A 13,939-nucleotide genomic window follows, 5' to 3' on the forward strand; every position below is an offset into this window, starting at 1 on the left:
AGCAGTGCAGTATCCTTAAGGATTGCTGCACTTTTTTTTTTTTTTACTTTTTTTTTCTTTTCCTTTTCTGAGATACTGAAGAGCTATGGCTTTCCTGCCAGCTCCATTGTATTCCCTCAGTAAAAGCCTGCAACACTAGAGGCACTTTAAAAAGGAGTGAGGAATCTGTTGCAATAGGCATCCAACAAAAGTTCCTGCTGCAATCCGCGCTTCCAGTAAATGCTGGTTCATAATCCAGATTTCAGGCTTCAGGGCTGGTTCTTAATAGAGCACTGATACAGGTCAGTGTAGCTGCATCTGTTTACAGCAGCAGCAGATTTGGCTCACTGTCGTACAGTGTACTTCAGTACAGATTCACAAACAAGGCCATATATGCAGACACATGTCATTATTTAGGGGGTCCCTGAAATTTGAATTTTGCTTGGGAAATGTACCTCTTTATTTTGCAGTGTGTGTGAAATGTACCTGATGGATGACTTAAGGACTAAACTCATCTGTGCCTGCCAGAGCAAGAGCTGCCCTGGAGGCTGCTCTGATTTGGTCCGTATCCCAAAAATGACTACATGGCCTTCCCAAAGGCTTCTTCTGAGTACAGACCACCACAGACAGAAGAGTGCATGAGAATAAAGGCTTTATTTCTAGACAGAAATAACTTTGATTCTTTTTTCAGATATTTTAATAGACTATAAAATGCTTATTTCCGCACCATAAATGAGAATAAATATGTATCTACCAAAGCCAGCCTAGTCTAAGTAATATGCAAGGAAAGTTTCACTGAAGTGCTTTGACAGCCCTGAGTTTTTGGTTGCTCTTCCTAACAGTGGAAAGTTGGTGAGTGCCCTCTGAGCACATTTGACCCAGAGCTTTCTAGCTAAGTATTATGAAGGAAAGAAAAGCATACAAAGAGAAAAAGGAGCTAATTAGCTCCAAGACTGATATAGTCATTTGTCCACTAGGAAGCAGTCTGTTACCTCCAGAGTTTCAAATATAGTAGCTTGCTATACAGCCTTTCATCTGTAATGATTTCTAGTCCCCATTAAATGGTACCATAAAGGTGAAAGGTTTCACATTAGTTAAAAAATGGAAAATTATATTTATCCTGGCTAGTATTTTCAAAAGTATGCTGACATCCATATTTTGGTACCTGAAGAGATGTCTGCTTTTCAGAGGTGCTGAATGTGCTTTGGTGTCTTTTGAAATTTAGCTGGAAAATAAGGCTCATTATTAATGTGTTTGACAGTGTCTAACTGCATGAAGAGTATTTAAAAAAATATATATATAAAGTCCTTGTCATGGAATCTTATAATCAAGAACAGAGAAACAAAGTCCATTTAAAGACCTCTATATCTCAATGATCAGGCTTAAGCAAAAGCATTATTTAGCAACTCAGATTCATCTGATGGAGCATCACTTTGCTCAGTCAACCCTTTGATTGTTTACGTCATTTAAAAACTACTGATCTGATGCCTTCCCTGAAGGAATCTCTGTAGAAAACAGAGACTGACATTTCTCATGTACATTGTCATTTATTGCTTTCATCTCCTCCTCCTCCTCCTCCCTCATCATATATGTCATTAACTTGGAGACAAGTCAAATTTATACATTCCCTCCATTTGTTCTACGTTCAAAATTTTCCAGTTACATACCAGATCTATCGTAGAAGTGAACAACAAAAGGATGAGAAGGAAGGAACACAAATTGCTGACTAGAGGTAAAGAAAAACAGGGGAGCTGGAAGGGGGCCCAGGTAGGTGCTGGAGTGTTCATCCTTCGAAGCAGTCAACACTTGCCTGGACAATGTCCTGAGCAACCTGATGTAACTTTGTTGGTAGCTCTGCTGAAAGCAGAGCATGCAGTGACAAGACAAGGGGGAATGGCTTCAAGTTGAAAAAGAGTGGATTTACATTAGAAATTAAGAAAAAATTCCTTACTGCAAGGGTGGTGAGGCACTGGAACAGGTTGCTGAGAGAAGTTGTGGGTGCCCCATCCCTGAAAGTTTTTAAGGCCAGGTTGGGTGGGGATCTGAACAACGTGCTCTAGTGAAAGGTGTCTCTGCCCATGGCAGGGGAGTTGAAATTAGATGATCTCTAAGGTCCCTTCCAACCTGAGCCATTCTATGATTCTCTGATTCTGTGTTCAGAGGTCCCTTCACAGTTCTATCATTTTATGATCCCAAAGGTCTTCTAGGAAACTCTCCACTAACTCTGCCACAATACTTCTATTTTCTTTCTGTGAGTAACATGGTAAATAAAACAGTAGCTAGTGAACTCTTTCCTGTGTTAGTGGCCTGCAGAAATGAAGTTTAAGGGACATGGCATTGGAGCTGTACACATGTAGAGGGTTTCTGCATGACTCTCGGTGGGGACTTACTCCAGGGGCCTGGACTCCTTTATCCAAGCCAGCAGAGCAGTTGAAGAGTTCAGCTTGTGCATAGCCAAAGGAATGCTGTTTCTTGGGATGACTGTGGTGCCTGTGTCCATTCTCGTAGGCATGTGTCCCCTTGTTACAGCATGTTGTGTCAGGAAGGGGATCCTATTCCACTCAGTCATTTCCAAACAAGGAATTATTCTTATTTCAAATTTTCAAAATCAACAATCACAATTGACTCTAGAAACGGATTCAAGGCTGCTGTGGAGGAAAATACAACTTTGAGATAGGCTGTTATATTTGAGAGGCCTAGAACTACTGACTTTTCAGTGCTATTTTTATTTCTATGAGTTCACTCAATGAGTGATCAGTGCACATAGGAAAGTAAGCCATATAGAAAGCATCAGTTGTAATGAATCCACTCATGTCTCTTTCACAAAAAATTATCATGGCGGCCAAAAATACCTGCAAGTTTTGTGGTGACCTTTTGTCACTTTGTGCCACAGCTGGTGGGGATGGGCTGCTGCTTGCAGCTACCCAGAGCACCAACAGTCACTGGCATTGCTGCTCCAAGCACAACCATAGTGGGTGTTCAGCAGCTGGGCTTTGCCTTAGGGACAAGACAAAGGACCTGAGGGCTGCAGTGTACAAACAGCATCACAGCATCCCTGAAAAGGTTTGAAAGTCCTGCCTAGATGCAATCTCCTTGAACCTATTTTGCCAATGCAATTTTTTTTTCTTTTTTTTTCCTTTTTTTTTTTTTTTGCTGGATTGTCTGTACTATAAAATCTTCTCATTGTTAACCAGAGAGAAAACTAGAAAACTTATTTTCATTTTCTTCAGAGATATCTCCATGTATTTGAGTTGTCTACTTGTGCAACCATCCTCTCATCCTCCTGTGCAAATTCATCCTTTCCACTCTGCTTGTCATTTCTCACGTTCCTTTTAAGCATGATATTTTAAGCTTTTCAGTACCTGAATTGCTGGGGTTTCCTTTTAGCTTATAGGTGTCTTTTTGTTACCCTGGACTGCTCTGGTCCCCTCTATTCACACTGACCTTTTCCAGCTCCTGAAGCATTCCTTCCTGAGTGATTCCTTGGTTCCAAACCTTTCCAATCACTCTCTCTGGCCATTTTCATGGGTTTGGACTCTTTCAACCTTCTCATCAAGATGGTACTTAAAGAAAGACCAAATAACAAAAATTCAACTGAACATGTGCCAGTCCAAGACAGCAGATTCCTCCACACTCCTAAAGTGTTAGAAATACAGGAGCTGTGAACTTGTATTCTTACTAAACCTGGAGGCATCTCATCAATATCAATGACAAATATATTTGGGGAAGATACACAATCACCTTGACATGCCTACAAAAATCACCCCTTCACTCCATTACCTCTTTTTCTCCTGCACCACCAGTCCCCAGTAACCACAGACTAGTTTTAGCCTTGATGCTTAATGTTTTTCATACCCTTCTAAATATGTCATCATTGCCTTTTATAAGTCAGCGACTTCCCATTTCCTAACAAATGCTCAGTCCCTCTTTAGACCTTGATGAGCTCTGAATCTCTCATGCAGTTCCTCAGACTCTATCCACTTTGGATGAGAAAGTGTATCATTTCAATGGGATTGAATTTATTGCTGCTCAAGTTTGCTAAATAATCTCTTGATCTGAAGTTAATCTGCAGTTAGAGTCTTTATAATATATAAACTTTCATAATTTTCTCTTTTATTGTCCTTTCCATTGTCTTCATAGGAGTATCTTAAGAGCTCTTTAATTGTTGTTTCAAAACTCTCCAAAACCTTGAAGTTTTTGCCTGTTTTGCTCAAATTGGTCCAAATCTCAGTGGGGTGCATTTGGCCTGTCCTGACACTGCATGTTTAAGCTGAAGATTTTGAAAAAGGCTCTTAAGTACTGTTCTTACTTCATGTCCTTTATGGGGTGACCGTGCGTGATGGGTGAGAGCCAGGGGGAAGATGCTAATACAGGTGAAACCCAACGATCAAGTAAGTGCAGCAATCTTGTAGGAGACCTCTTACCCAGGCCTGGATGTGATCCTAAACATCACTTCTCCACTAAAGTTTTGGCAGAGGGTCAGGACTCCTTCCTTCTAACAAGAAGCCATTTTGCCAGTTGCTCATTAAGTGTATTAGTTGATGCATGATGGAAGGCAGCTCTCATTGACATGGGCCCTCCTTGTCCTGGCTGATGGAGTCTGATGCTGGAAGCATGACTGGGTAATAAGCTGAAGGGATCTTTCTTTTCCAATTGACAAGTGGTGACTGTATCTCTTGTGAACTGTAACATACCCTGAAGAAGACCTCAAGGCCAAACAGTTGACTTGAGGGTCCTGTGTGACGCATTGATTTGCGGGAAGACAGAAACAGTCTTAAATATTTCCTTATTTTCCAAGTCTGGATGGAGGGCTGCTGTCTTCCTCCAGCGACTGAACTTCTGCTAACAGAATGTTGCAGAGGGGATGGGTGCTTAGACAAGTAATAAGAGGCCACATGTGGGCATGGATATGTGCCCTAATGAGCCTACAGAGTGACAATTTGGAAGCAGCGCTAAGCAGAATACCAGGACCAAACAGCTCTCAGCATCTTTCTTAGGTGAAATCTGCTGTGCTATTGATCTCTAAAAGGCAAATCAAATAACAGCAGCCACATTTTTAAGGATTAGGAGCTTCCTGTGCAAGACAGTATGTGTTTTTAATACCTTAAGCTGACTTATGAAACTGGTAAACAATGTGGAGGGTGGTATTGGATGACCTCTTTTACATGCCTGATCATCCTGTCAGCATTTATAATGCATTTGATATTTCCTTCTCATCAAGATAGGATCAGTTAAGCAGTCCTATTTCCCAAAGCTCAGGTTGCATTATACTTTGTTCCACATTTCATGGTAATAAACGTTGACATAAATTTCTGTAGATTTCACACAAAGTGATTGTTAATTTATTCATGGTTGAAAAGGAAAAGAGAAAGAAAGAAAGAAAGAAAGAAAGAACGAAAGAAAGAAAGAAAGAAAGAAAGAAAGAAAGAGCGAGCAGAAAAGACTCCTCCAGAAGACAGATACACAGCTTGTAAGATAAAAAAATACAGATCTTTTATGCGTATTTGTTTTGCACACAGTAATGACTGCTACACTCTGATTAGCAATCTTGACCTAGTTAAAATGCTATTGTTTTTCTGTGTTCCTGTTTTTCTAAAAGACTGTGACTAGACATGATATTTTATAATCCATCAGATGTAAAATCTGCATAAAAAATATAATTATTGTGCTTCAGCAACCTGGACCAAAGCCCTGACATTATGTTTCTAGGCAGTACACTGTGAATAATATGGATGCATTTTTAGGTTGGTATGTTCAGTTGGCAAGAGACATAATTTTTCCATAAGCAAAGGTAAATTGTGGGATTTCTAACACACTGATTGCTATTCCAGCCTTGTCCCAGCTAATGAAAATTAAGTGGATACTTGTCAGCCAAGCAACATCCTTATTTGTTACTATAAATTCAGTTTTAGTGGCACTAAACATTACAGTAAACAGGGAGGAAAATTGTGTTGCCTCTCAGTCAGCTTTATTATTGCCAGTGGTGCTTACATCTAAGGATCAGCCAGAGTCAGAGACCACTGCAAGAGGTCTGTGTGGACACCTGGATCAGAAGGACAGGCATGGGCAGTGGGGAGCTTTGGGATGGGTAGAGCAAAATTCTCACAGCAGTAAACCCTGGTCATCCAAGTGTCCCTGAAGCTGGTTAGCTAAATAGGAGGGGAGTGAGACAGAGTGCAAGAGTGCTGTCTCAAGCTGCCGTGCTCACCAACAGTGTGGGGCTGAAAGCACCTGTGCCTCCTCCTCCTCAGGCTCAGAGAGAACAGTTGGTCCCCTTCTTATGAACACGGGGTGGGTGGCAAAGGACACCTGGAGCTGAGCCTCTGCAACCTGACTGGAGAAAGAAACAGCTTCTGCTACCCCTGCACAGCTCTTTGCACCCATGGAGGAGCCACCTTGTCCTAGCCATGGTGCTGTGAGGACACGCCAGCTCTCAGGCTGCTCTCCACTGTGCACAGTGCTCAGGCCTCCACTTTGTCACTCAGTCCTGCACAAAAAAATTTAATGGTGTTTACAAGATCAGTATCATCCAGCAGATTGGACTTTGTAAACTCAGACTGCTAAAATCTCTCTGAAGACTACTCTCATGCTTGCATCTTCAGCCATGTCAGGTAGATGCTGCAGCTGAAGACAAAAGATTAAAAATAAATGTACTTGAGCAGTGCAGAGAAAGTGAAGAGCAGAAGGGCTGGGAGGAGGTTCTCAGAAGAGGATCACACTTCTCAGATTTTCAGGAGTGACATCAGGGTGAACCTGATTCTCCTGGGTGTGGGAAGGAGGGGAAACAATCAGAGCCAGCGGATTTCAGATGTGTAGAAATAGTGGCAATGGGGACCCTCAAAACTGAGTCTGTAGTCAGAAATGGGCCTTGAGGGTGCCTGTGTGATTGTGGCGGTAGTTGTTGTGGTGGCCCCAGAGATGGCATCTCAGAGATGGCCCCTCGTCATCCCTGTGTCAGCCCCAGGGTGCCCCTGTGGCTTCGAAGCTGGCCATGATGTGTGTCACCACCACCGTCCTGGCTGGCTGAAGGGGTAAGAAAAAAAGGAGAGAGGCATCTGGTCCTCCTGCATGCTGGGAGATTCCTGCTACAGGGAGGCTCTGCACTGGTGTGCCCTGGTCCCTGCCTGGAAAGGTGCTCCCCAGCTTGGCACAGCTCTGAACACCACAGGAGGTGATACTGCTGGCAGTAAACACTGCCAACCACTATTTTAAACTTGAGAGTTGATGTCATTCTGAATCAGGCTCTAAGCCTCAAGGGTGGCTTGCTAGGTCCAGCCCTGCAATGCAAAGGTGCTTTCACTGCATAAATAAGTATTTTTCAGCATCTTTTCCTCCTTTGAAAGGAGTTTTCCCCCCCAGTTTTCATTGAGTATTTTTCATATTTTTCCTGTAATTCCTTTACCCTTTTGCTTCCCCAACTACCTGGAGTATTTTGTTTACAGTGTAGCCATTGTTTCCAGTGCAGTCGGCACATACTGTGAGAAAGTCTAGGTAATCCAAATTGGACGTTTTAAGGTGGATTTGTTTGCTGCTTCTACATTAAAAGCCCAAAATCCAGAGCTGCTTTTTCTATCATCAGAGGTATCGTTCCACAGAAACTGCTAACACTGCCACACTGCCTGCTTCACAGTGTGGGGTTTCAGTCAGTAGCACCTTGGGAGTTCCATCCCTGTTGTTCCACCACACAATGTAAGAGCACTGCAAAACTTTGTAGGAAATTGTGGGAGTTGGGAGAACAAAGGTGGGAGGATTCTTCCTTTTATGTCCTCCACTAAAAGGCTTAGTGGGGACTTAAGGCTATTAAACTGTGGTATTTTCTCTGTAGTTTCCTTGGGGTATTTTGGTGTTTTGGCCCAGTCTTAAATGTCCAGCTATAAACATTTCAAAATGACAGTCTGATATGGTACTTACATCTCTGTACAAATGCTTGATCTGCATCCACACTGTGGAGTTACTTGGGCAAGTCAGAGGGACAGCTTGTGTTTTCCTTGTCCTGAGAGCTGTGAAACTCAAGGTGCTGGATGGTTAGTCTAGGAGTTCTGTCGAGCACTGTGCTCCTGCCTACATGGTGTTAAATGACATAAAGAGCAATTTCTAAAGGAAGTCCAGCTGCAGAATCTGTATGAAATGCACAAAAAAATAAGATTTTCATTGAAAGAGAAACCTGATAGACTGTATTATTTCCTGCTGACACAGACAATTCTTTTCTTGACTATATCAGATAGATATAGTGGAAAGAAATATAAAGTGAATACACATGAGTAATATCAGAACTGCATCAATGATGTGATAAAAATATTGTTCAATATGGGATATTTTGGAGAAAAGAATCTCTAAAATTTCTCATTGACAAGTTGTACTTTTGAACCAAAACTTTTTTTTTTCCATTTTCTGGGGAAAAAAATGAGCCAGGAAAAAAAAGTCAGCAAAATCCTCTAGTTTTACATTTAGAAAAAAAAAAAAAATTCACCCAAAAGATAGGTGAGGCAAAAACCTTTTTGTTTTTCTAAGAGAAATTATTTGGTACCAGGATTTGATGATCCCTAATTATTAGTTCAGTGGATTTCCTGCTGATTTGGCCTGGTGTCAGAAAAAAGCTGCCTCTCTTAAATTTCTTTAAGACTCTGAAAAAGTTTTAAATATAAAACTTATAAATATTATATATGTCCCTCTGCACAGGACAGGGTATCACACCAAGTCATTTAGATCGAGTAATCTCTAGAGTTTGCCCTCTGCTGTCCCCAAGCATTTTGTCCAGGAACAGCACTGGGCTGTCTCACAGAAATGATCTCCAGAGGCTGAGTTTTAACTTCAGAAGATCAATCATGCAGCACTGCCTTGCTGTAAGTGCATGACCTCACGCTGACTCACCAGAGCCTGCTCAGCAAAAGGTCTCACAGTAACACATGCTGCCAGGAAATGCCTGTGCTCTGTGATGGTTCATCCAGTGCTGCCCACCTACCTGTGGGATGGAGCTGGGCATGGAGGCTTCCTCTTCTCCCACTTACTGTCATGTCACTCGTTTCCCATCACAGGGCCTTTCAGTATTACACAGTTCAAGCAGTTTGAGATGTGTAATCACAAGCCTCTTTGATCTGAGGAATGTGCCTGTGTATGTTATAGGAACTTTTGCTTTATGTTTACTGACCCAAATCAATCCTAGCTTGCAAATTGAAAGAGATGGAGCCTGAAATCTGGCGAGTTGCTTTTGGTTTGTTTTGGTTTTTTGGGTTTTTTTCCTTCTAAAGAGTCTGTGCTTCATTTAAGTAAAAATGGCTTGAGTACTGACTTCTAGTCAGTAATCAAAAAACATGATTGCTAGAAAAATGCAAATATTTCAGTGATGTTACCCAGGTCCTTTCCCTTCTGAAAACAAACCAGGCATAATGCTGGGGCAGCAGTGCCCCACAAAAGGCAGTGTTCAGAGAGGCTTGTGATGGATGCTGCTCATCTTCCTGAGCAAACACAGACCAGTCCCCTGAAGCCCCTCCCTGACATATAATTGGTAATAGCTCAGTGCAGGAGGTAGAGGGGACTTCATCCCGTGGGCTGCTCACATCCTTCCCATGCCCTCTCCCTCCATATCCTGAATACATGGGGGGATGTTGAAATCAGGACCTTTGTAGCAGCCTCAGTGAAGTCCCCTCAGTTCCCTACACCTTTGCAGCCTCATTTGCTCTCATTTCTGCTTTAAGGTGTGGACATCTATTGACTGATGGTGCTGTCAGCATTCCAAGGGTTATGTGTGCAAGGTTTTGGGGAGATGTAATGAGTTACCACTTGTTGTTCTTTAGAAATGTACAGTCCCCTTTTGGGTAGGCAGATGTAATGAAACCAGGAGTCCTCCAGGCCATGCTAAGGGAGGGGGTGCTTGGTTAAGGGATCTGTCTGGAGACCTGCCTGGCTCTGCTGCTGAACTGTGTGGGGCAAACCACTTCCCAACTCATCCACCTCACCCTGCTATCTGCTAGAAGCTACTTCAAATGCAGGAGAAAAGCAGATACTACACACAGCACAATGTAACACCTGCATTTTTACATGTGTCAGAAAGATTGGTGCAGGTGCCCTGAAAATGTGGAGTTTTTTAAACAGCTCCCTCTGCTTCAAAATGTCAAGCAGACCCAAATTAACTCAGAAAGTCATATTAACCACATAAAACATATACATATGCAGATGTACTCTGTTCAGCCTTTCTGTCAGCTACACATCTGAAAGCAAAATGTGCTGCCAAGTCATGTATTCTGATGACCTGTGGACTTCCCCATTTCCCAGGAAGATTAATTTGAGTGTACGAGCATGGTTTCTAATAAACACACTGACAGCAAAGATGATGGTAAAAGGAAGTGCAACTTACCTTTTTTTTTGTTCCAAAAGGAAAGTACAGTGACTCATGTGTCAGAAGGAACATGCTAGTCCAAGACAGTCTGTACTCTTTGCACTGACCACCAAAACCTCTCCCCAGTGAAGGACACCTAGTGACAATTAGTTACTCTTGCATGCACACAGTCTGTAGACTTATACAAGTAGGCATCAACATGTTTGTCCCTATGAAAACATGAATCTGTGATTTAAAAGCTGGAAATTTAACTTGAAGTATGAAATGGGATTTTCAGTGTCAGAAAGAGAAGTTACAAACTTTGTTTTCAAGGGCTAAACTCAGTGACCTGATGATGCAATGGAAGAATATGTGGGTTTGGAGGAAATACATATTTCTCAGTTAAATTATTTTCAAGCAATTAATTGATATTCACAGCAGAATAAAATTTTTCACATCTGGGAAGAGCTTTTACCTACAGTTACGCCTGAAACTGAGGGGCATAGAGGCCACAATAGAGTATTGTGTGCCCATGGACTTCTGTACATGAAACAGCATGATGAAAATAATGTGACTGGAAGATGTCATAAATCATTCTTCCTCACTTAACTGGAAAATTAGAGTTCTCAGTTCTCTGTGCCCATTGCAGCCTCCCAAGGTATCACAGTTTGTACAGGCATTATTTTCTCACTGGCACACACAGGTATTTCTCAGATGGGATTGTCCTGATGCCTCCAGGGTCATTGTGCCTCTGCCCAAGTGCAGAAAGGCAGAAGATGAGCTGTGTTTCACTGCTTATTTTCCTGGCATTGCTCGTGGCTGAAACAGGGACAATGTGTGCTGGCTCTGCAAGGGCTGCATGTGCACACTGCTTGCTGTGTGCCCCTTTGGTCATGGAATCACAGAATCATTAAGGTTGGAAAAGACCTCTAAGATCAAATGCAAGGGCTAAATATAGGACAGCCCTTGTTTTAAAGTGATCTGTTCTTTTATGAATTGTGTTCAAAGCAACTCCTCTTGAGGGCATCTGCATCTTATCTGAGGGCATATGTACCAAGTCCAGCCTTTTAAGCTCATGGGACTGACATCTCTATTTTCTGTGCACAGGGTGGGAATTTGTGTGTACAGCCACAGCAGATGAGTAGATCAGGCAGATCTACTATCAGACAGAGCCATGAACCTCTTTTCCTTCAGTAGGCCCACAGGGCTGGCAAGCAAATGGAAGTATCACTGTAAATATCCAAGGAAAAGAAAACAGAGTAACAACTCTCAGAGCAGTGTTGAGTGGACTGTATGTTTTATAAGAGATGTTTCAGGACATAAACAATAAGGACTTAATGTATTAACATTTGGGAAATAATCTGACAGTAAGAACATCAGGGGCCAGACCCTTGGCTGACATAACCTGACATGGCTCCAGTGAACTCATTCTCAGTTTTCAACAAGTTAATATCTAGCATTTTTAATTATACACATGTCTGGCCAGTGTAAACCTACATGAGCCAAGGATGCCTTGATCTTGTGTGTGTCATTATAATGTGTTCAAGGACTTTTGGACTCTACAGGTGTCAAAAATGGCTTTTTTGATCATATGCCAAAATTGGGAGAATGAAAACCTGCACCACCATATAGACACAAGGGCAGATTTCATGACTGCATTTGTCTCTGTTGTCTAAAATACTTTAGATCTGTCTGTCACAGCTAGATTAGAGTAGATCTGGAGCAAAGGGGCTTTACCAACTACAGCTCTGACTACCTCCCTCCCTCATCACCCCTGTGAGGGGAGGGGTGGGTCTGTGATGAACAAGAGGCAGCAGTGCTCAAAAAATGCTGATGGCAAGGGTGGAGATGGCAGGGAGGTTCACCACTTAAAGCCTATTTGCTTACAGTTCTGCACAACTTCATTGACAAAAAAAAACCCAGAGGAGCTTTCTGAACTAAGCAATGCTGACCTGCCTGTTGCCTTTCAAGCAATTACAATATTTCTTTGTTATTCATCTAATGATTTTTTTTTTGTCTCTGCTTCTTTCAGCTTCAAGGCTCCTTGAAGAGAAAGTTGGTGGTAAATCTGTCACCTGTCAACAAAAGACCCAATGGTGTTTCAGAGAGCTCTTTCCTTGACATTAAGAGGATAAGAGTGGGTGACAATATCCCAGTGGGACAAGGTGGACAACATGTTAACAATTGCCAAAGCCAGTCAATGTCAGGAACTATGACTGTGGGGCAAGGAACACAAAGAAAGGCCAGCAGCCTAGCAAACAATACCCATGCTAGTGGGAATGACATGTTCAATATGACTTTGAAAGAGGTAAAGAAAGAACCAGGAGAAACCATGTCCTGCAGCAAACACTTAGATGGCCAGACATCCCATGAGAACATGTTTCCTAACAGATATGGGGAAGACTCGTGGGACCAAATGATGGATCTTGAGCTTCAGGAATTGTTTAATGAACTGACTAACATATCGGTGCCACCAATGAGTGATGTTGAGCTAGAGAATATGATAAATGCCACGATAAAACAAGATGAGCCATTCAACATTGACCTTGGGCAGCAGAACCAGAGGGGCCCTGTGAGATCTCTGCAGATGGATAAGATGGTGATAAAAAGTGAGTATGCAGCAGGCATGAATCAGGCTCCTGTGGGCTCCCCACAGATGAGGCCTTCTTCTACAGGTCCAGCCTTCACCATGGCTTCCACTGCCATGTCTGCCTCTTCACCCATCCCCTCGGTGCCTCAAACACAGGTGTCGCAGGTTTCTTCTGCGTCCACTCGGCCATTGCCTAACTGGCCAGATGTGTCTCATGCACAGCAGCTCAAACAGATCGCAGCCAATCGGCAGCAGCATGCCTTGATTCAGCAGCAACAGCAGCAGCAGAACCAGACAGCCAACTGGTCCACTCTGTCTCCATCAGGACCTTCCCCTGGACCCTTCGTGCAAGAGAAAATCCCCAGTCCCTCTTTTCGCCAGCAGCAGTTCAGCCCACAGAGCTCAGCAATGCTTGGGGTGCCAGTGAATGGAAACCAGACAAAAGGGATGAACAACTATGTTTATAAACCAACCACTCCCCAGAGCAATCCCATGGACATAATCATGCAACAGAAGCCTCAGGACCTCAACAGAAACTTTATCAACAGTGCTCAGCCACCTCTAGAGCAGCATCATGGCAACACAAAGCCTTTGTTTCACTTTAACTCAGAGCAAACAAACCAGCAGATGCCTTCAGTTTTGGGTTCCCAAAACAAGCCTGCCCTTCTGCACTACACCCAGCAGGCACAGGGTTCAGCTCCCGTGCAGCAGCCACAGCAACAGCAGCAACAACAGCCGCAGCCACAAACTGCTCAGCCTCTCCCAAACCAGTCTCTCCAGAGGCCACCTAATGTAACCCTAGCAATGCAGCAAAAAATGATGCTTCAGAAAATGCAGCAAAGCCAGCAAATCTCAGGTTTGCAGTATCCGGTCTCTCAGCAGCACAGACAGGTAAGACAAATTCCTCCTTCTTTGTTACAGAATCATTCTGGTCCAAGTAATAAAAAGGCTTTTCTAGCCTGGCCTGCAGGAGATGTGTCCTAGTGGCACTTAATGACCCTCTCAGCATGCACTTCTGCAGAGCTGGTGATGGCACATTTAGCACCTATTCAGGT

The 13,939-nt window shown here is 42.9% G+C and overlaps 1 protein-coding gene across 2 annotated transcripts in view; it reads left to right on the plus strand.

Moving 5' to 3' along the window:
• Nucleotides 1–13,939, plus strand: part of MAML2 (mastermind like transcriptional coactivator 2) — a 209,331-nt gene that overhangs the window by 131,703 nt on the left and 63,689 nt on the right. For both annotated transcript variants that reach the window (XR_010356466.1, XM_064409459.1), the window contains exon 2: nucleotides 12,327–13,775. Coding sequence is in view for 1 of the 2 variants with exons in the window: in XM_064409459.1 (XP_064265529.1) it covers nucleotides 12,327–13,775 (1,449 nt within the window). In the remaining variant the exon portion in view is untranslated. The remainder of the gene's footprint in view (nucleotides 1–12,326; nucleotides 13,776–13,939) is intronic.

Source organism: Passer domesticus, chromosome 2 (assembly GCF_036417665.1).
Source record: "Passer domesticus isolate bPasDom1 chromosome 2, bPasDom1.hap1, whole genome shotgun sequence".
Classification (NCBI taxonomy): domain Eukaryota; kingdom Metazoa; phylum Chordata; class Aves; order Passeriformes; family Passeridae; genus Passer; species Passer domesticus.